This window comes from Oncorhynchus keta, chromosome 28 (assembly GCF_023373465.1).
Source record: "Oncorhynchus keta strain PuntledgeMale-10-30-2019 chromosome 28, Oket_V2, whole genome shotgun sequence".
NCBI classification, from domain to species: Eukaryota; Metazoa; Chordata; class Actinopteri; order Salmoniformes; family Salmonidae; genus Oncorhynchus; species Oncorhynchus keta.
Genome location: NC_068448.1, coordinates 31,020,912 through 31,044,266, shown reverse-complemented (window position 1 = coordinate 31,044,266; position 23,355 = coordinate 31,020,912). Strand labels below are relative to the sequence as shown.

The window sequence follows — 23,355 nt, the reverse complement described above, 5'->3', positions numbered from 1 at the left end:
GCCACTGGCTATCCATACATTTTAAAAACAAGAAAATGGTGCTGTCTGCTTTGCTTAAATGAAGGAATTTAAAAATAATATTTATACTTTATACTACTTTTACCTTTGATACTTAAGTATATTTAGAACCAAATACTTTTAGACTTTTCTCAAGTAGAATTTTACTGAGTGACTTTTACTTTTACTTTCTATTAAGGTATCTCATACTTTTACTCAAGTATGACAATTCGGCGCTTTTTAACCACTGGTTGGAATGCTTCCAAACATATCTGCCTATCAGCACTTAAGGAGCTTCTCAATTACTGTAAACCCAACTAACAAATTCCAGGTGAATGGTTCTTTCCAAGACTTTTGATCTCAGTGTGCCTACCATCCCCCAAAAGAGAAAATATGTTTATCTTTAATCAAAAATGGTGTGACAGGACGCCAACTCTTTGAAGTGACTGTTTCTTTATGGTCCTATTGGTCTGGATATGGTTAACAAAGCCCCATATACTACCCACCACTGTGACCTGTATGCTCTCGTTGACTGGCCCTTGCTTCATACTCGTCGCCAAACCCATTGGCTCCAGGTCATCTACAAGTCTCTGCTAGGTAAAGCCCTGCCTTATCTCAGCTCAATTTTTCAGTTTTTGATTTGTTAAAATTTTTTGAAATATCCAATAAATGTCGTTCCACTTCATGATTGTGTCCCACTTGTTGTTGATTCTTCACAAAAAAAATACAGTTTTATATCTTTATGTTTGAAGCCTGAAATGTGACAAAAGGTCGCAAAGTTCAAGGGGGCCGAATACTTTCGCAAGGCACTGTATATATATATATATATATATATATATATATATATATATATATATATATATATATATATATATATATTTTTTTTTTAACAAGCAGTGCCAATGTACAGTACACCTATGTACACTTTATGCAATGTCAACAAGTCACGCACCAGACCGAAAGGGACCTATAAAAATATCTAGGATACCTGTTCCACTACTAAGCCAAAGCTACAAATGAGTGCAAAAGTCTCAGAGGTAATATTACTTACTTTATATCGTATTTCCTTCCATATAAGGGTAGTTGGGTTTGATTGTGTTTGCGTTATTTAGGTCAGAGGCTGATTGTCAGCGTTGTGGATAAGCCCTAACACAACCTTGAGAACAAAAGAGGAGTTAAGTGACCTTGTGTGCACAGGCCAGAGCACAGCATCCAGAAATAGACCGGAATACAACTCCTGTTCTCAATAGCCCACATTCCGCAGTCTGACATAGGGCTCACAGTTAAAGAGGTAGGATGCTGTCGTGAAGGGCACTGGAACCCCCCGCCGGGCCGACACACAACTACTAAAGAAAATAAAGTGAATATACGTCAACCTCTAAATACACGTTGATTGATTATTCCATCATAATAGACGATCAAGTCAATTGAACCCTCAGTTCCCACCAACACAGAGAAATGACCATGTTATTTGAATGCACATTTCGAAAGTACATTGATTTGATACATGCCACTTCTATCAGCTCTATTCTACAAGAGTTGAGTGCTTCAGATGAGGGGACTGTCTTGTGTTCTGTGTCACTAGCAAAGCAGACTGGGAGATTTTCAAGTATGGACTTTTGTGTGTGTGTCAGTTTGGAATTTTACTTTGTCTACGAAGTCATTTTTGGCTACAGATACAATGGTCTCCTTTTAGGTAGCCAGGGTGAACCTCTGGGAATACTACTGGTCAAGAATTCCAGGAATGGATTGTGTATTTCTGCTCATAGATTACAGTTGCTCTAGTTGGCCATACGCAGCACATACCTCTTTGCTCAGCTAAAGTGCTGATCCAGGAAACAGACTGTGGTGGGGCCTAGTACATCCACTTTCATACAGCAGCAACATGAAAAATCACCAATACTAATACCTGTTAATGAATCCTTTCCTTGTGCCAATGGAAACACAACCTACAGTTAATCTAGTCTGTTTTTGATTGATGAGCCAAGCAGAAGCTTGAGGCCAGAGGACCCCTATTGGCTAGCATCCCCTGGCTTTGCCCTGATGTTGATGCAATTTATAAGTTTTAGTTTGAAATGATTCCTGATCTTTAACTGACAGCAAGTAAGACCCCTCCAGCCTCAAAAGACTCCCATCAGTCATCAGCTACAGAGATAGAGACCCATATATGCAGAGAGGGCAGACTCTGGCTAATGCCACCTTTCATTCCTGGTCTTAATCTCCCACTGTCACTACCCCCACAACATCACCAACTCTCTCAGAGGCAGCAATAACATGAGCTAATCAGTCTTTTCATGACTCGGCTGGTGGAGATACTGTACCATTCCAATGGCATTATTCCTAAAGCTCCTGTCAGGGGCCGGCCTATCTAAGATTAGGGTGTGCTGAGTCCTGGCCTCAGATCCCCACTGCCTGCCTCCCATGACTGCTCCTCCCAGCCAGCCAGTCAGCCAGCCAGCCAGCCAGCCAGCCAGCCAGCCAGCCAGCCAGCCACTCTCCCTCTCTAATATGGGCACCCACAGCTGTCCTTCTATTTTGGAGCATGCTGTGACAGCGGCATGCCTCTACCCCCCCACCCCACCCGCGATGCCCAGTCCAGAACAATAGACACACGCTCACATAAACATTACAAACTTTTTTTTAAAACTCAGACTACAGAATACCAGAGCTATTCCCCATTCAATCCTTCTGCTGCCACACAGTAAGCCCAGGCAGGCCAGGCAGGGTTAACATAGGCCTTGGGTCAACAGCGGCTAAAACAAACAGAAGGACATGTACCTATTAATACAAGGACAAAACAATGATTACATTTCATTAGTTTGTATTTTCCTAACCTAGCCACTGGGTCCTTGCTTCATATAAAATATAAATGGAAATCTGTAGCAAGTGTCTGAGTGAGTTGTTTTATCCCAGGTAAGTTGTTTGGTGAGGAGACAGGTGAGTGGTTTGTTTGGCATAGACTTCTCTTGCACAAGTCATTGAACATTTTTGTTAGACTTTCGGATAATAAAAATGGTAAATTACCCCAAAACCGGCAGAAAAAGGTTTGTGGGTGACTGTGAATACCTTCTTAGTATGTATACAAAAGCACTGTGATGATGTGCATGATATGTGTTACCCTGTGATTTTCCTTCAATACAGAGTCCCATAATAAACTGAAAATGTGTCATCTTATCAAAATTCTTCTGATGGCCTATAGAATAAGAGACATGGAACACAGTGGCTCTGTGTGGCTATCCGTGGCAGTGCGCCTTCCTGCAATCTTTACATTTGAAATCTCTGTTAACAATGAACAGCATTCCAGTGAGGCTCCACATTAAAGCACCAGGGAATGCTGGGAGTATGTGATAGCCTTTCTGCGGCTCAAGGCCCCATGAGACAGACTAGCACCTGTCTATCACGGCAGTTGTCACATGTGCACACACATACACACTCATACAAATGCAGATGGACGCACACACCCCGACACACACATGCGTGTATGTATGCACACATACATTCAACATTAACATTTAAAACAGTGAAATGCACACTAAACCCAAAAAACATTTGTCACTTTGTCATGTGTTGGGCATCAAGCCTAGGATGGGGTCACCAAGGACATTGGAAACATGATGCAGAAACTTTTAAAGCCAAATGTCAATTATAATTTAGTATCATGATGGTGTGGTAGACATGTAGAATATGTGCACGTGGCAGTGGTGGCACAAAACCAGACTGTCTGAGAGGATCATGTTTTTGAAACGGAAACATAACATCATTCGGTTTCCTTTCTACCTTTCCTTTGCTCTCACGGATGTAGAAAGGCCATATAAGAGCTAGCGTGAGTTGAGCCTGGGCGGTTTGCCTGTTGTGATGGGCATGACACATTGCGAGGAGACATAAGAATATCTGGTGTTGGGCAAGACACTTGAGCTGCCATTTGCTACAGCAGTCCTCTGTCACTGCACAGATTACAGCGCTACATACCACTTAACAGGACACAGGGTGGTCAGACGCTAAGCAGCTTGTCGGGGAAAAGCTCATTCGTCAGCTGCAAAACTGTGTATTCATTTCCCCCAAAATGTCCCTCTATTTCCCATGATAAATTGTTAGGAATCATGTAATTATCCAGAGATTTCAATTTAATTGTGATGCAATCCAATTCCATTATCTCTGAGACTACATAACCTTGTCTCAACATTTAAAAAACTCTCAAACAGGGAAAGAGAAAGTAATATTCTGTAGCCTAAAGTTGTACTCAAGTGTCACCAAAACTAAAGTGAGAAACAGTAGTAAGCAAGGTTTCAACCTTTTTGTTTATTAAGCCCTCCAGCATAATCTTCCGCCATACCTTATATCTGTAATGGAGATGCCAGGAAGGAACACGGGCGCCTCACTGCGGTGGCGATCTGCCTGCTCCTTATGGCGACGGACAGCACGCTGGAGCTTCACGTGAGCATCACTCCAAACTTCTTCTGCGTGCCGGAACCATTCATCCACAACAGGGGCTTCGGTCTGGCTCGGAGTCCACGGAGCCAGGACTGGCTGATAACCCAGGACACACTGGAAGGGAGTAAGCCCGGTTGAGGAGTGACGTAATGAAATCTAAATGTTCCGCCCAGGGAAGTTGTCTCCCCTTGCCGGTCCGGGCAGTGACTCCTCAGGAACCTCCCCAGCTCCCGGTTCATCCTCTCCAACCTGCCAGTTGGAATGAGGCCGGTACCTGGAAGTGAGGGTGACTGTGACCCCCAGTTTCTCCATGAAAGCCCTCCATACCTGTGACGTGAATTGAGGGCCACGGTCGGAGACGATGTCCTCGGAAGGTCATAGTGCCAGACGACCTGCTGGAAAAGTGCCTCAGCGACCTTGAGAGAGGTAAGGAGACCAGAGAGAGAAATAAACCAGCATGACTTGGAAAATTTGTCCACAACCACCAGAATGGTGGTGAAACCATCAGAGGAGGGGAGATTGGTCACAAAGTCAATGGACAGATGAGACCAGGGACGCTGAGGCATTGGAAGGAGCGTGCTGGAGCGTGCCGGGGGGATTGTGTTTGGACACATACTGACCATGAGTTGATATAGTGAGCCACGTCCTCTGACAAGGTGGGCCACCAGTATTTCTCAGAGATGGAGTGAATAGTGTGAGTGATACCTGGGTGTCCAGTGGTGAGGGATGTGTGCGCCCTGGTCAACAGCCTATCCCTTATCTTCGAGGGGACGTAGATGCATTCAGGAGGGCAGGTAGAGGGCATGGGTTCCCTCTCCAGAGCAAGGCAGATGTCCACATCTACATCCCAAAACATGGGGGGCAACGATAAGGGAGGGATAGGCTGGAGGCTGGTGGGCGCTACCTGGACTCTCAACAGATGTGGAACCACAATATGAGGGAAAGCAGGTCCTCCGGTATCCTGCTACCCAGGCGGTGATTCTCATTCTTAACCAGGAGATGGTGTGGTTATGACGTTGAAGCCACGGGATGCTGAGGATGACTATGTGCGTGGGTGCAGTGATGATGAGGAAGGGAAAGCTTTCCTGGTGCATAGGTCCCACAGTGAGGGTGAGTGATGCTGTGATGTGTGTGACATTCCCGGATCCCAGTGGTCGACCATCCAACACTTGAACCGGAAATGGAGTGGAGAGCAGATGTGAGGGGATGTTCAGTGAGGAGGCAAGGGCATCGTCAATGAAATTCCCTGCGGCACTGAAGTCCACTAGAGCAGTAGATACAGCCAGCTAGTGATATGGATACCAGAAAGGGTTTGACGGAAAATGAGGATGTGGAATACCCAGGAAACGGATGATCACGGGACCATCCCTCTGCTCTTGTGGACCAAGGGTTGGGACATATCAGACACTGCAGAAGCTTGTGCCCCTCCTGTCCATAATAGGGACAGAGCGCCAGCAAAGCAAGGGCTGATTTCAAGGTTTTATTGCTAACCTACAAAGCATTACATGGGCTTCCTACCTATCTCTCTGATTTGGTCCTGCCGTACATACCTAACACGTACGCTACGGTCACAAGACGCAGGCCTCCTAATTGTCCCTAGAATTTCTAAGCAAACAGCTGGAGGCAGGGCTTTCTCCTATAGAGCTCCATTTTTATGGAACGGTCTGCCTACCCATGTCAGAGACGCAAACTCGGTCTCAACCTTTAAGTCTTTACTGAAGACTCATCTCTTCAGTGGGTCATATGATTGAGTGTAGTCTGGCCCAGGAGTGGGAAGTTGAACGGAAAGGCTCTGGAGCAACGAACCGCCCTTGCTGTCTCTGCCTGGCCGGTTCCCCTCTTTCCACTGGGATTCCCTGCCTCTAACCCTATTACATGGGCTGAGTCACTGGCTTACTAGGGCTCTCTCATACCGTCCCTGGAGGGGTGCGTCACCTGAGTGGGTTGAGTCACTGATGTGATCATCCTGTCTGGGTTGGCGGGGGTGTCCTCGGATGGGGCCACAGTGTCTCCTGTCCCCTCCTGTCTCAGCCTCCAGTATTTATGGTGCAGTAGTTTATGTGTCGGGGGGCTAGGGTCAGTTTGTTATATCTGGAGTACTTCTCCTGTCCTATTCGGTGTCCTGTGTGAATTTAAGTGTGCTCTCTCTAATTATCTCTTTCTCTCTTTCTTTCTCTCTCTCGGAGGACCATGCCTCAGGACTACCTGACATGATGACTCCTTGCTGTCCCCAGTCCACCTGGCCGTGCTGCTGCTCCAGTTTCAACTGTTCTGCCTTATTATTATTGGACCATGCTGGTAATTTATGAACATTTGAACATCTTGTCCATGTTCTGTTATAATCTCCACACGGCACAGCCAGAAGAGGACTGGCCACCCCACATAGCCTGGTTCCTCTCTAGGTTTCTTCCTGCCAATTGAGAACTCGTGAGGCATCTGTTTCTCAAACTAGACACTCTAATGTACTTGTCCTCTTGCTCAGTTGTGCACCGGGGCCTCCCACTCCTCTTTCTATTTTGGTTAGAGCCATTTTGCACTGTTCTGTGAAGGGAGTAGTACACAGCGTTGTATGAGATCTCCAGTTTCTTGGCAATTTCTCGCATGGAATAGCCTTCATTTCTCAGAACAAGAATAGACTGACGAGTTTCATAAGAAAGTGCTGGCCATTTTGAGCCTGTAATCGAAACCACAAATGCTGATGCTCCAGATACTCAACTAGTGTCACGATTTACTAGGAGTGGAGTGTGGAATCAGGCGCAGAGAGCAGGGTTCAGTAGATTGTCAATTTATTCTCCGGCACACAACAACGGTCACACCAACACACAGGGCGCATACAATTGACCAGCCCAAACACAGGACCAAAATAGTCCGGGGAATAACCACATGAAAACCACCATACAACAGAGTAACAAAAACAATCCCGCACAAAACAAGGGCGGGACAACCTACTATATATAAGGACGCTAATTCAAAAAAGGGTTTTCTAATTATCAATTAGCCTTTTAAAATGATAAACTTGGATTAGCTAACACAACGTGCCATTGGAACACAGGAGTGATGGTTGCTGATATTTGGACTCTTCGTCTATGTAGATATTGCATAAAAAATCTAAAAATTTCCAGCTACAATAGTCATTTTTCATCATTAACAATATCTACACTGTATTTCTGATCAATTTGATGTTATTTTAAGAGTTACAGGGTGTGTTGAGTTGTGGTGTCCTGCCCTCCCAGGCTGTTGGCATGGTACAGGAGCAGATATGGTCAAAGTAGTGGACTGGGGTAGTGGGTTTTTAATGAGGGTAGGGTTAGTTGGAATTATTGTACTTTTTATTTTATTTTATTTTTGTATTTTATTTTTTAAATAATTTTATTAGCATTAATGTTATCATCCAAAATATTGATATTTCGAAAACAAACCATAGAAAGTTGGTTGCAATTTCAGTTAAATCCACCAGAAAAGACAGAACAAATAATACAACAAATATTGTGGTTCAACTGAAATATACTAAATTGATTTAAAAAAAAAAAAAAATTTATCACAAAAATATTTGTCAATTATATCATAAAATAGGACTGGTGGAGTTATGTCACACATGCAGCTAACAAAAATATATGGAAATGTTTGCTCTACCCAAAATTACAACCAACTAATTGCAGCATTATTGCAAAATTGAAGAGGCAAGTGGAAGGGGGAAAAAGTAAGGAACTTGTCTGTCGGTCCTGCATTAAAGACCAAAGTTGATTAAAGAAAATTGTGATAAATTAAGAAGTAGACCAGTTTCATTTAAGGACAAAAAAAGGACAGCTGTGCCATATAGATCGCAAAATAGTTGTAAGAGATTTTCAATGTACTGATTCCATGGCACATGGCTTATGAACTGATATGTAGAACAATAGAAAATTCAAAACATAGAATTGTTCAATTTTAATAATTATACAACATTCTTGCAACCAATAGAATGTTATATACAGTTGAAGTCGGAAGTTTACATACACTTACGTTGGAGTAATTAAAACTAGTTTTTCAACCACTCCACAAATATCTTGTTAACAAACTATAGATTTGGCAAGTCGGTTAGGACATACTTGTGCATGACACAAGTAATTTTCCAAACAATTGTTTACAGACAGATTAATTCACTTATAATTCACTGTATCACAATTCCAGTCGGTCAGATGTTTACATACACTAAGTTGACTGTGCCTTTAAACAGCTTGGAAAATTCCAGAAAATGTTGTCATGGCTTTAGAAGCTTCTGATGTGCTAATTGACATCATTTGAGTCAATTGGAGGTGTACCTGCAGATGTGTTTCAAGGCCTACCTTCAAACTCAGTGCCTCTTTGCTTGACATCATGGGAAAATCAAAAGAAGTCAGCCAAGACCTCAGAAAAAAATTCTAAACCTCCACAAGTATGGTTCATCCTTGGGAGCAATTTCCAAATGCCTGAAGGTACCACTTCCATCTGTACAAACAATAGTATGCAAGTATAAACACCATGGGACCACGCCGCCATCATACCGCTCAGGAAGGAGATGCGTTCTGTCTCCTAGAGATGAACATACTTTGGTGTGACAAGTGCAAATCAATCCCAGAACAACAGCAAAGGACCTTGGGAAGATGCTGGAGGAAACGGGTACAAAAGTATCTATATCCACAGTAAAACGAGTCCTATATCGACATAACCTGAAAGGCCGCTCAGCAAGGAAGAAGCCACATCCCTCCAAAACTGCCATTTAAAAAAGCCAGACTACGGTTTGCAACTGCAGATGGGGACAAAGATCGTACTTTTTGGAGAAATGTCCTCTGGTCTGATGAAACAAAAATAGAACTGTTTGGCCATATTGACCATCGTTATGTTTGGGGGAAAAAGGGGGAGGCTTGCAAACCGAAGAACACCATCCTGACCATGAAGCATGGTGGTGGCAGCATCATGTTGCTTTGCTGAAGGAGGGACTGGTGCACTTCACACAAAAAAATGGCATCATGAGGCAGGAAAATTATATGGATATATTGAAGCAACATCAGCTTTGTCGCAAATGGGCCTTCCAAATGGACAATGACTCCAAGCATACTTCCAAAGTTGTGGTAAAATGGCTTAAGGACAACAAAATCAAGGTATTGGAGTGGCCACCACAATGCCTGACTCCGTTACACTAGCTCTGTCAGAAGGAATGGGCCAACATTCACCCAACTTATTGTGGGAAGCTTGTAGAAGGCTACTCATTTCGAGTTTGACCCAATTTAAACTATTCAAAGGCAATGCTACCAAATACTAATTGACTCTTTCTTTCTCTTGGAGAAGGACCTGAGCCCTAGGACCATGCCTCAGGACTACCTGGCCTGATGACTCCTTGCTGTCCCCAGTCCGCCTGGTCGTGCTGCTGCTCCAGTTTCAACTGTTCTTCCTATGGAACCCTGACCTGTTCACCGGACGTGCTACCTTTCCCAGACCTGCTGTTTTCAACTCTCTAGAGACAGCAGGAGCGGCAGAGATACTCTGAATGATCGGCTATGAAAAGCCAACTGACATGTACTCCTGAGGTGCTGACCTGTTGCACCCCCGACAACCACTGTGATTATTATTATTTGACCCTGCTGGTCATCTATGACCATTTGAACATCTTGGCCATGTTCTGAAATAATCTCCACCCGGCACAGCCAGAAGAGGACTGGCCACCCCTCATAGCCTGGTTCCGCTCTATGTTTCTTCCTAGGTTCTGGCAGTTCTAGGAGTTTTTCCTAGCCACCGTGCTTCTACACCTGCATTGCTTGCTGTTTGGGGTTTTAGGCTGGGTTTCTGTACAGCACTTTGTGACATCAGCTGATGTAAGAAGGGCTTTATAAATACATTTGATTGATTGTATGTAAATCTCTGCCCACTGGGAATGTGATGAGAGAAATAAAAGCTGAAATAAATCATTCTCTCTACTATTATTCTGACATTTCACATTCTTAAAATAAAGTGGTGATCCTAACTGACCTAAGTCAGGGAATTTTTACTTGGATTAAATGTCAGGAATTGTGAAAAACAGAGTTTAAATGTATTTGGCTAAGGTGTATGTACACTTCTGAAGTTTACATACTGTATATATGGAGGATACAAGCATCCCAGCTCTGCAGATTTTGCTGCGAAAAGACTGAATTTCAATAGTGAAGTTTTTGGTACCTTCCATATGTTGCTTGTTTTTGGTCGCAGCTCCAGGAATGATTGAAGAAGTGCAACATTTACCTGGAGCTAACTCTGCAGATAGCGCTTCTGGGTGATTTGAAAAGTCATTGTCAAACGATCAATAATATAATAATACTCATATGTCTATATATTTACCCAAAAAGATATGGGGGACTGGAAATTATCGATTGTAGCTTCCATCAATGTAATTGTCTATCAGCAGTATTAAAGCTGATCTACCCCCCAAGAAAAATAAAATATATATTTTTTTGTATAATTTTTTCCCCCAATTTGTAAACTACTACTACTACTACGAAGAAGAACTGCAGTATGTAGTGGTTGGGAGGGGGGAATATGGTAATAGTGAAGTTATACAACCTGTGTAAGATACTAGAGTTGATTGCCCTTGGGAATGTAGAAGGTCAAGATAGGAGACAGATAATGTAGTTTGGGGATTGTAATGCTCATATTACGCTCTGGGGAGGATGACAGACTGATGTAAATGAACTACTGGATGAGAAAGGGCTTGTGAGTCTCTTAATGAAGGCCGGGGAACCAGGATTGACAGGAATCTGCTCTGGATCTTACCTTGATCTCAAGTTCAATGGCAGGCAGACGTAGTTGGGAGGTTTTGGAGGGATATATAGGGGTACGGATCATTATCCTGTGTACTGTAGGATTGAGGGAGGAAGATTCAGTAGTGGATGGATTGAGAAGATGGATATTTGGGAAAGCGGAGAAGGGTCAGTTTCAGGAGTTGAGTGAACAGGAGCTGTTTCAGGTTGATATCAGTTCAGATATAGAAACAGCTAATGATGGAGTAAGAGGAGCAATAGTAGGGGCCTCAATACAGGTGATTACTATGGGTACAGGGGGAGAAAGGGCAAGGCAGGTGATTCCTAATGTTATAGGGGGGAGAAAGAGTAACGCAGTTCCCTGGTGGACTGAAGAGTGTAGAGAAGCAGTGAAGTGTAGGAACAGGGCTTCAGAATGTTGAAAAGGTCCCATAATTACCAGCACCTGATTCAGTATAAACAAGCACAAGCAGTAGTAAGGAGGATTGTTAGGACAGCTAAGAGGGAGTATTGGCGCCGGTTCTGTGGAAACATAGGCAGTACCACTCCTGTGGGAGAGGTATGGGGGATGGTTAAGAGGATCAAAATTACAATTTTGCAGATTAACACTGGAGTGATAAATGATCAGATGGTCATGTACAGGTAGAGATACTGGTGTGCAAAAGAGCAGAAAAGTAAATAAATATAAACAGTATGGGGATGAGGTAGGTAAATTGGGTGGGCTATTTACCGATAGACTATGTGGAGATCAGTGGGGTCAGATGAGATTGGGGTCTCCTTGTGCTGAAAAGTGGGGAGATTGTTGCAGTGAGAGATATGGAGAAGGCAGAGATGTTAGCCCAGGCATTTGTGAAGCTGCACAACTCAAATAATCTGACAGAAGAGGGTCAGAGTGGGAGAGAGAGAGGGTCAGAGGAGAACATCCAGGGGTCCTGGATAAGAGCGAGATGGTGGGGGATGCCTTGAATGGCCCTGTTATGTTGGCTGAGATGAAGAGAGCATTAGCTAAAGCTGGGGTAATATCTCCTGGGAAGGATGAGACGTGTTACATCATGATGGCTCATCTCAGTGACACTGCAATGGGGAAGGTATTGGGCCTTTACAATAAGGTGTGGCAGGAAGGGAAACTGCCTGAAAGTTGGAAGCAGGTTGTAATGGTGCCGATACGGAAATCGGGGAAAGACCTTACTAGTCCTTCAAGCTATAGGCTGATAGCGTTGACATCTCATGTATGTAAACCTATGGAAAGGATGACTTACTTTCTGGAGAGTAGAGGACTAATGTCACCAGATCAAAGTTGGTTCAGGAAAGGCAGGGGAACTATGGATCCTGTGCTGTGCCTTGAGTCAGTCATATGGAAGGCAAATAAGGAGGTGGTGGTGGTCGTCATTTTCTTTGATGTAGAATGGGGAGGAAACATACTTTAAGCTGTATGGAAGGAATCTGGAGAGGGTGGGAGGGTTTTAGGTTCCTGGGGGTCTGGCTTGACACTCGAATGACATGGGCGGAGCATATTATTAACAGAGTAGCTTTCAAAGGAAAGAAAATATTGAATGTGATGCGTTGCTTGTCAGGAATGGAGTTTGGGGCAGATAGAATGGTGTTGAAAATGCGACATATAGCTCTGTTAAAGTTATCACTGGATTATGGAGGTATAGCATATGGATCAGCCGCTCAGACTTCTTTAAAAAAGATAGATGTAATCCAGGCCCAAGCCCTAAGAATATGTTGTGGAGCCCTTAGGGCCGCCCAGGTAGCAGCGATGCTGGATGAGATGCTGTTAAAGTTAAGAAGACAACAGCTAGCCATGACATATTGGGTAAATCTACAATGACATACAGTTATGCATCCTACAAAAAAGGTACTCCTAGAGTGCTGGGAACATGAACAAAATCTTAATATAATATATATATATATAATACAAGCTTTGGGTGGATAGGCAATGGCATGGCGAAAGAGATGGTGTTGTTTGGGAGGGAGTTTAGCCCCTCTGTGGTTCATCCTGTTATCCCACCTTGGTTTCTCCCTCAGCCAGTGATACATCTAGGGTTGCTTGAGAGGGAAAGATATGTTGAGGAAGGAGTAGATTCAGTTGTAAGTGAACATTTAAGAACACAGTACTATGCTTTCTTGAATATATTCACAAATGGATCTAAGGGCCCTAAAACAGGGAGGACAGGTGCAGCTTTCAGTGTTCCTGAGTTTGAGGTGGCAGTGACAAAAAGAGCAACGGATCATGTATCTGTTTACACAATGGCCATACTTATTGTCTGCAGAGTGGGTGGACGACGTGAGGCCAGATAGAGTAGTCATCTGCTCTGACTCCTGTGCAGCACTGATGAGCTTAAATACATTTGTGTCACAGAGCAGACATTATGTATTGTATGGGGTTTTGTAGTGCTTGTATAGGGTGAGACCGGGGGTATTTGTGATGTTCCTTTGGGTACCAGCTCATGTGGGAGTAGAGGGGAATGAGGAGGTGGATGTTATCGCCAAGCAGGCTCTTAAACATCCTAATGGTGAGATGGAATTGTCAAGCAGTAAAGCCAAGGGGTCGATAAGAACAGTGGTCAAAAAGACATGGAAAGAGTTGTGGAACAGGGAGAGAAAGGGAAGACACCTGTACACAGCAAGATCCAGGAAAAGGCGGGGGCAGGGAGGTTCTCAGACTGAGAGCGAAGGGAGGAAAGTGTCATCACAAGGCTGAGACGGACACACAAGGCTCAAAAGTACATTGAAATTGGTGGGGAAACATCTGACTGGGAGGTGTGATCATTGTCAGGGGGAGATGGAAACAGTGGAATATGTTCTATTTCAGTGCCAGAAATATGGGAGGGAAAGGGAGCGATTGTTATTAGATTTTAGGAGAAATGGGGTTGAAGAGACAGGATTAATTGAATTGCTGGATAAATCTTCAGGGGATATAGTATTGAATTGAATTACGTATTTTGTTTCCTTAAGGAGACGAAAACATTGGGCAGGATTTAGACCTTCGCTATCGCTGGTCCACACTCCAGTCCAGTTGGTGGCGGTAATGCACCTTAAAGTTGGTTGCCAACTGCCATATAAAATCCACAGAAGAATACGTTTTCACGGTAGTGAGTTTTGAAGAGAACTGAAGAGACGTAGTATTTGGTTTTCTCCCAAGTCCATGTTTATCCGTGGTGTTCATTCTTGAAGGGAAAAACATCTGTTTTTTTTGAGTGGGGGGGGGAGGTGCCATTCCAGAGCACATCATCTGAGCATAATCGGTGTATAGAAGGACAGGTTTGTCATTTAAAATGTGTTGGTGCATTTAGGTTGATAGCAAGCCAACGTGTATGTGGATGCTGCTGTTAGCTATCGTTAACTTAACTAGCTAGCTACAGTGTCTTGCTAACTTTAGTATGTAACGTTACAGCTACGTATCAGCCCAATGCCCCGTCAGAATCCAGTTGCGGTCGAGGCTAATCTCAATGGGAATCCCTGTCTAAATAAAGGTTAAATCAACAATCTGCTTTGTCATGGTTACAATGCAAATACGTTGTTGGTCTCACCTTGCACAGGTGAACTGCAATGGCTGCCAACGGGATACCAGAGGATGTGTTGATGGATAATGATCTTATAAAGGATTTAGTGGATGTGGCAAAAGACTCAGCCCTTCTAAACGGAGTGTTGATGCGGACTAAAGAGACACCCAACTCATCAGAGGTAAACCTTTATTCTGCTTGATTAGGCTAAACCGTTTAGACACACTGAACTGTTGTTTGATATGACTATAGAATTCTCTGCTATAACCCTGTTTGGGTTCATTTAATTCAAAGGAGAAGTGGGAGAAGGAGAAACTGGGCAGCCATTGGAGCTATACTGTTCAAAAAATGGAGTTTGTAATGCCCGGCCATGCCAGGAATTCTCTCTTTTGAGCCTATGTTGTCTGACTAGATTTGTGGGAATCCAGGGGTGCAACTTTCACCGCGGGCGGGGGGGGATATGTATGCCATTGCACTTTTGCCCCCCTGTATCACATTGGAATGTGATACAGAACAAGGTAGCGGTGTGCTTTAGGAACATGCAGACACCTCCGAGTGGTCGGGTAGTAGGCTGTTTGGAGTGGTTATCTGACTGGTAACCTAACCTGGTAAAACCAAAGTTGCGCCCCTGTGGGAATATATTCTGTCTCAGTGGTCATGTTAAATGTTTTTCTGTTTATTTTTCACTATACCAAGTATCTAATCTACCATCTTAAATGTTCAGAGAACAGAATGCCAAGACAGTTAATGCAATTCAATTGCTTACCTGTACATTGTACATGTCAATTTGTTGTGATAATCAGAGAAATCCCAATAACATCAAGTTCGTAAATTCATTCTAGGTTGCGCTCTGGTCGTTTGTAAATTCAGGGTGTTGTCAGATTGTCCTGTTGTAAATTGGGAGCGTTAAACTCTCAGAGCGCTCACTGGACGCTCTGGCTGAGGATTAGAGTTGATCCTAGCGTTCTGACCTCGGCGGCAATCTAGCACTGGGGCTGGGACTTTCCAGGTACCTCACAATCATGATATATAGGGCTCCCGAGTGGCGCAGCGGTGTAAGGCACTGCATCTTAGTGCTAGAGGCGTCACTACAGACACCCTGGTTCAAATCCAGGCAGTATCACTACCGGCTGTGATTGGGAGTCCCATAGGGTGGCGCACAATTGGCCATGTGCCGTCCGGGTTTGACCGGTTTAGGTCGTCATTGTAAATAAGCATTTGTTCTTAACTGATTTGCTGAGTTAAATAAAGGTTACTTTTTAACAATTTTATTAAACAAAGTTTGGACACACCTACTCATTCCAAGGTTTTTTGTTTTTTGTTATTTTTACTTGTATCTACATTGTAGAATAATAGTGAAGACATCAAAACTATGAAATAGTTTGCACACTCTTGGCATTCTCTCAACCAGCTTCATGAGGAATGCATTTCAATTAACAGGTGTGCATTAAAAGTTAATTTGTGGAATTTCTTTCCTTAATGCTTTTGAGCCAATCATTCGTGTTGTGACAAGGTATGGGTAGTATACAGAAGATAACCCTATAAAAGACCAAGTCCTTATTATGGCAAGAACAGCTCAAATAAGCAAAGAGAAATGACGGTCCATTAAGACATGAAGGTCAGTCAATACGGAAAATCTGAAGTTTGAAAGTTCCTTCAAGTGCAGTCGCAAAAACCATCAAGCGCTATGATGAAACTGGCTCTCATGAGGGCCGCCACAGGAAAGGAAGACCCAGAGTTACCTCTGCTGCAGAGGATAAGTTCATTAGAGTTACCAGCCTCAGAAATTACAGTCCAAATAAATGCTTCATGTAACAGACACGTCTCAACATCAACTGTTCAGATGAGACTGCGTGAATCAGGCCTTCATGGTCAAATTGCTTCAAAGAAACCATTACTAAAGGACACCAATAAGAAGAAGAGACTTGCTTGGGCCAAGAAACACAAGCAATGGACATTTAGACTGGTGGAACTCTGTCTGTGCGTGTCTTTGAGACTTGGAGTAGGTGAACAGATGATATGCGCATGTGTGGTTCCCACCATAAAGCATGGAGGAGGTGGTGTGGGGGTGCTTTGCTGGTGACACTGTCTGTGATTTATTTAGAAATCAAGGCACACTTAACCAGCATGGCTACCACTGCATTCTGCAGCAATAAGCCATCCCATCTGGTTTGTGCTCAGTGGGACTATTGTTTTTCAACAGGACAATGACCAAACACACCTCCAGGCTGTGTAAGGGCTATTTGACCAAGAAGGAGAGTGATGGAGTGCTGCATCAGATGACCTGGCCTCCACAATCACCCGACCTCAACCCAATTGAGAGAGTTTGGGATGAGTTGGACCGCAGAGTGAAGGAAATGCAGCCAACAAGTGCTCAGCATATGTGGAAGACTGGAAAATCATTCCAGGTAATGCTGGTTGAGAGAATTCCAAGAGTGTGCAAACTGTCAAGGCAAACGGTGGCTACTTTGAAGAATCTCAAATATAAAATATATTTTGTTTAACACTTTCTTGGTTACTACACGTTTTATTTCATAGTTTTGATGTCTTCACTATTATTCTACAATGTAGAAAATAATAAAAAATAAAAACCCTTGAATGAGTGTCCTAACTTTTGACTGGTACTGTATATGGCTATTCTCACGATTCTATACGTTTTCTGAATTGATACTGTGTTTTATAGCAATTTGATGTTCCAAACATTGCTCACTAAATATATCTGCAGCAGAGTTTTTGATCAGTCGTAGAAATAAGTGCTGGAATTTATTTTTTTTCCATAGTTTTGGCAAAAGTACAGCCGATTAGCGCATGCTAACGCTACCTAGAAAATCGAAACTTTGAGTCAAAGTATCGATATATCATCCAAAATAATATAAGCTTGCTATTTTGTGTCTGGAAGAAGCTTTAACACCTCACTCTGAACATTTTACTTGCCCTAGTAGAGCTAGTTAGGCTGTTTTCATGTTATCTAGAGCGTTGGTGACTAACTGGGTTACTGGCAACAATTGAATTCAGTTTCTTTGCCGATGTTTACATATCTGCCATAACAAGAGTTTAGGGCTTTCGCAAAATTCTCAATTATTCTGCCACTCTCACATCAGTGTAGATTGCCATGGGGAATTTACGAAGGCACCCGTATTGTGTGTTTGGTTTCAGGTGGTGACCTATGCCCCGTTCACACTTTTCCCCTCGCCAGTGCCCAAGGATACCTTCCACCAGGCTCTAGCAGTACAAACACACTACAACCGACTGGTGGACAAGATCAGCCAGGACTCAAGCTTCCTGGAGGAGGCTCTAGCCACCACCATCAAAGTGGATGATTTCACTGGGAGGTTGTTCAATATATACAGACATGTTTTACAGGAAGGCAAGACCCAGGTAGGGTATTATTGCTTTCGAACAAATCAAATGTTATTGGTCGCACACATTTTTTGCAGGTGTTGCGAAATGCTTGTGCTCCTAGCTCCATCAGTGCAATAATATCTAACAATACACACATCTAAAAGTAAAATAATGGAATAAAAATATATATAAATATTAGGATGAGTGGTATTGACTAAAATACAGTAGAATAGAATATAGTATGTACATGAGATCAGATTTTATTGGTCATACACATGGTTAGCAGATGTTATTGCGAGTGTAATGAAATGCTTGTGCTTCTAGTTCCGACAGTGCAGTAATATCTAACGATTCTAAAACGACTACCTAATACACACATCTAAAGGGATGGAATAAGAATATGTACATATACATATATGGATGAGCGATGGCCGAGCGGCATAGGCAAGATGCATTAGATGGTATAAAATACAGTATATACATAGGAGATGAGTAATATATGTAAACATTATTAAAGTGGCATTATTAAAGGACTAGTGATCCATTTATTAAAGTGGCCAATGCTTTTGAGTCTGTATGTAGGCAGCAGCCTCTCTCTGTTAGTGACGGCTGTTTAACAGTCTGATGGCCTTGAGACAGAAGCTGTTTTTTCAGTCTCTCGGTCCCAGCTTTGATGCACGTCTACTGACCTTGCCTTCTGGATGTTAGCGGGGTGAACAGACCTTTGCTCGGGTGGTTAATGTCCTTGATGATCATTTTGGCCTTCCTGTCACATTGGGTGCTGTAGGTGTCCTGGAGGTCAGGCAGTGTGCCACCGGTTATGTGTTGGGCAGACCACACCACCCTCTGGAGAGCCCGGTTGCGGGTGGTGCAGTTGCCTTACCAGGCGGTGATGCAGCTCGACAAGCTGCTCTCAATTGTGCATCTGTAAAAGCTTGTGAGGGTCGTAGGGGCCAAGCCAAATTTCATCAGCTTCCTGAGGTTGAAGAGGCGCTGTTGCGCCACCTTCGACACACTGTGTGGACCATTTCAGATTGTCAGTGATGTGTACGCCAAGGAACTTGAATCTTTCCATCTTCTCCACTGCATTCTCGTCGATGTGGATAGTGGCGTGCTCCCTCTTCTGTTTCGTGAAGTCCATAATCAGATCCTTTGTTTTGTTGAGGGAGAAGTTATTTTCCTGGCACCACTCTGCCAGGGCCTTCACCTCCTCCCTGTAGTCTGTCTCGTCGTTGTTGGTAATCAGGCCTACTACTGTTGTCAACTGCAAACTTGATGATTGAGTTGGAGGTGTGCTTGGCCATGAAGTCATGGGTGAACCGGGAGTACAGGAGGGGGCTGAGCACGCACCCTTGTGGTGCCACATGTGTTGAGGATCAGTGAAGTCCAGGATCCAGTTGCACAGGGTGGGATTCAGACTCAGGGCCCTGAGCTTACTGATGAGCTTGGAGGGTACTATAGTGTTGAAGGCTGAGCAATATCAGATGCTATGTTGGAATGCATTTCAAGTTGCAATAATCAAATACATTTTGGATGAGGTCAAAGACCTCGCTCATTTATTCATTGTACATTTCCAGTCCATAGTTTTGGGTCTGAATCGCTCAGACTACATGCTGGACCAGAATGGGGATGGGAGTGCCTCCCTGAAGCAGATCGAGATCAATACCATTGCTGCCAGTTTTGGTGGTCTTGCCTCACACACGCCAAACGTCCACCGGTATGTGAACCACAACAATACTGCTGGTTTTCCCTGCTGAAGTTGTTTTTTTATTCTCCTGCTGTAAAAGATACAGGACGATGGGAAAGGGAATTGGAGAAGTATGTTTGGTTTGAAGACAAAGTTGTAAACAATTGAATGCCCTGTGAATGACCCTGTCCGTCTGCATCAATAGACACATCCTGAAGGTGGCTGGTCGGTTGGAGGATAGCAAGCGTATCCTAGACAATAACCCTTCTGCAGGTCTGGCAAAGGGTTTAGCTAAGGCCTGGGAACTCTATGGCTCAGAAAGGTGGGTTTCTTGGTTAGGATTCAGATGTGTGAATGCATTTGAGATCCGTCAGTTTGTACAAAGAAAAAAATATGTTACGGAAAACTAGGACGTTTTGTTGGTTGTCTATGTCAGTAACAGAACACAAAGTAGAGCTGAGCTTTTAATATGGGTAATTCTGTCATTTAAAGGGCAGTAGTCTTGTATCTGGTTGAAGAGCTCCAAAGAAACATCTTCGACCATCGATATGTGGAGAATGAGCTATGGAAGAGGTAAGGTAAAGAAGAGGTAATCAACTCTGACGCAATCATCCGATTTCTATCCTGTTGATGATGCTGTGATGTAGCCTCCTACTGCCACTTTTGTAGCCATGGTAGACAAATGTAGTTGACTACCGTTGGTATATCAAAATGACATAAAATATTTCTGCTTGTTTTCAGAAATATTCCTGTTATACGAAGACAGTTTGAAGATGTAGCTAAGACGGGATTCCTTGATCAGGATAAGAGGCTGTTTGTGTAAGTGTTACTTTCTTTTAAAAAGTTTATTACGGTCATTTGCGTGCTCAACATATACTAATGTTTTGATTTTGCAACATCTGTTCCTGATAAAAAGACTGTTGAACATTGCCTTACTTTCAATGTAATGCCATGCTCATTGTTTCATTTAAAAAATAAATAACATTTTGTTGCAGAGATGGACGGGAGGTTGCTATTGTGTATTTCCGCAATGGGTACATGCCACAGAACTACACAGAACAGGTTTGAACACAGTCATCTTTTTTTTCTTCACGTTCTCAGAGTTTTGCTGTGGTTGTGTCATCGTGAAACTGATGCAATCACTTATTATCATGGCAATGTGTATGATTTTTTTTTTTTGTAGAACTGGGAGGCTCGTCTCATGATGGAACGCTCTATGGCTGTGAAATGTCCGGATATCAGTACCCACCTGGCTGGCACTAAGAAGGTCCAACAGGAACTGGCCAGACCGGGTGTTCTGGAGAGGTTCTTTCCTGGTGAACCTGATGTTGTGGATCAGATCCGGGCCACATTTGCTGGGCTGTATACATTAGACATGGTAAGAGAACCTGGCTAAGTGTTTACATATTACACATGGTAAGAGAACAAAACCGGGCTCTTTGGACTCTTGATAATGTTTGCGTACATACCTCTTTCTTTATAAAGCCTTTCCTAGCAGTTTGCTTTTCTGCTACTTTCTTATTCAATCTTACTAACAGGGACCAGAAGGTGACAAGACTGTGGCTATGGCTTTGGCAAAACCAGACCAGTTTGTCCTGAAGCCACAGAGGGAAGGTGGGGGTAAGAGGACCTCAGCTCTTTACTTCTCTCGTGACCCTGACCTCTAACCTTATCATGCTTTGGCCTGTCTGCTAAAGTGTAGATTTTCTCTACTCCTGTAGGCAACAACCTCTATGGAGCTGAGATCTGTCAGGTACTGGAGGGTGTGAAGCAGAGCACAGAGAGGGTGGCCTATATTCTGATGGACAAGGTTCAGCCCCGCCCTGTACACAACTATCTCCTGAGACTGGGGGCGCCACTCAAACTCAGCACCTGCCTAAGTGAGCTGGGTGTATTTGGGGCCTACGTCAGGTACAGTCAAAGACCCTTCTGTATACATTCCTGTCTTGACAACTTTATAGAAATTGTGTATGTGAGTTGAAATGAAGTATACTGTAATTGGAGGTGGTATACATTTTGGCCCACTGAAAACTATTGCGTCAAGATGTGGTGATGACAATGTACTCCTGCAGAGTAATGAAGATTCCTTTTGTCTCCTCTCTGAATGGTTGTGTGTGTCATGATTTCTGTGTCCACATAGGCATGGGCAAGACATGGTGCTGAATGAGTGTGCTGGACATCTGCTGAGGACCAAAAGTGATGAACACTCTGATGGAGGTGTGGCTGCTGGAGTGGCAGTGCTAGACAATCCACTCCTCGTCTGACCGACACTGCCCTCTCACATTAATAGTGAAACTGCACAGAAAGATGGTAATAAGAAGAGTTAAACACACAAGTGCTCTTCTTTGACTGCAGAGAAAATTGCTGCTCCCCATCTATTTTAATGTTTATTTGATACTTTTACTGTAGAATCAAATGTGTGCTCTTAGAGCTTGTGCAGATCAGGAATGAGCCTGATGGACGAAGAATAACTGTGTGCGGACACTATGAAGTCTTACTGGCGCAATACATTTCTATCACTGCTCGGTAGACTTAAACAGCCAAGAAATGAATGGAAACAGAAAATACAGAACTATGATTATTTCACACCAAAAACTGTAGTATTCTAGATGTTGAATTGGAGAAACTGTTTTAATTGGGAAAGAAGAGAACCATTGCGAGGTAATATCCCTAGAGTAAATAATACTATTGAGATTGTTTATGGGAATAATAGTAATAAATTGTTTTATTACTTTCAGACTTGTTTTTTTGTATTTATTTTAATATGCATTCATAATATACTGATGGGATTTGATGCAGTGGGTTACTATATTGGCATTAGACAGATGGATAAAGTTATCTGACAGATACAATTCAGTTCCATTTTATGAACACCAGATGGGACATGGAAAAATAATGTATGTGATTTGCATATTCATGGGGGTGTTACTTACTGTGGCTCAGTTGGTAAAGTATGGCGATTGCAACATCAGTACAGTAGGTTAGATTCCCAGGACCACCCGTATGTAAAATGCATGCACACATGACTAAGTTGCCTTGGATAAAAGCGTTTGCTAAATGGCATATATTATTACCTAAGCTGTAAAGGTTATGGCCCAGGTTCATCATCATTTTGCATTCTCAAACACTTGGATGTCATGACAAACAGTAAAGTAGTCAAACTGCTGCTTGGAATAATTGTATGGCAGAGCTAAGGTATTCATAGACCGAAACCTTAAGAGCACCTAAAATGATTAGTGTCTACCATGGATTCATTAGCCTGCTCAACCATTCACTGAGGACTATATAACACATCTGCCATTAAGAGGATATCTTTACTTTGGGAAAAATGAATTGGTGTTCATGTGTTCCCTACAGACTATACTTTATGTACCTAGATAATTTTAAAAAATCAATAATAATTAATACAACTGCTATGGTGGTCCGGTGTGGCTCAGTTGATAGTGCATGGACCTTGCAATGCCAGGTTTGATTCCCATGGGGGACCAGTACGAACAAATATGAAAATATATGCACTCATTACTGTAACTAGCTCTGGATAAGAGCGTCTGCTAAATAACAAATGTAAAATTACATTTTTTTTTAATAATTCAAACGAGGGGATACAAAACAGTCACAGATAATACTCTAGAATAACATT

At 43.0% G+C, this 23,355-nt stretch overlaps 1 protein-coding gene across 1 annotated transcript; it reads left to right on the top strand.

Moving 5' to 3' along the window:
- Nucleotides 1–14,273: 14,273 nt before the first annotated feature.
- Nucleotides 14,274–22,452, top strand: LOC118361017 (glutathione synthetase-like). The gene is made up of 12 exons (XM_035740709.2): nucleotides 14,274–14,444; nucleotides 14,723–14,867; nucleotides 17,843–18,064; nucleotides 19,606–19,745; nucleotides 19,921–20,037; nucleotides 20,208–20,288; nucleotides 20,457–20,534; nucleotides 20,711–20,777; nucleotides 20,899–21,093; nucleotides 21,254–21,335; nucleotides 21,437–21,626; nucleotides 21,856–22,452. The coding sequence occupies exons 2-12, from the start codon at nucleotides 14,733–14,735 to the stop codon at nucleotides 21,977–21,979; spliced, it is 1,431 nt and encodes a 476-aa protein (XP_035596602.1). The 5' UTR covers nucleotides 14,274–14,444; nucleotides 14,723–14,732; the 3' UTR covers nucleotides 21,980–22,452.
- The last annotated feature ends 903 nt before the right edge of the window (nucleotides 22,453–23,355 follow it).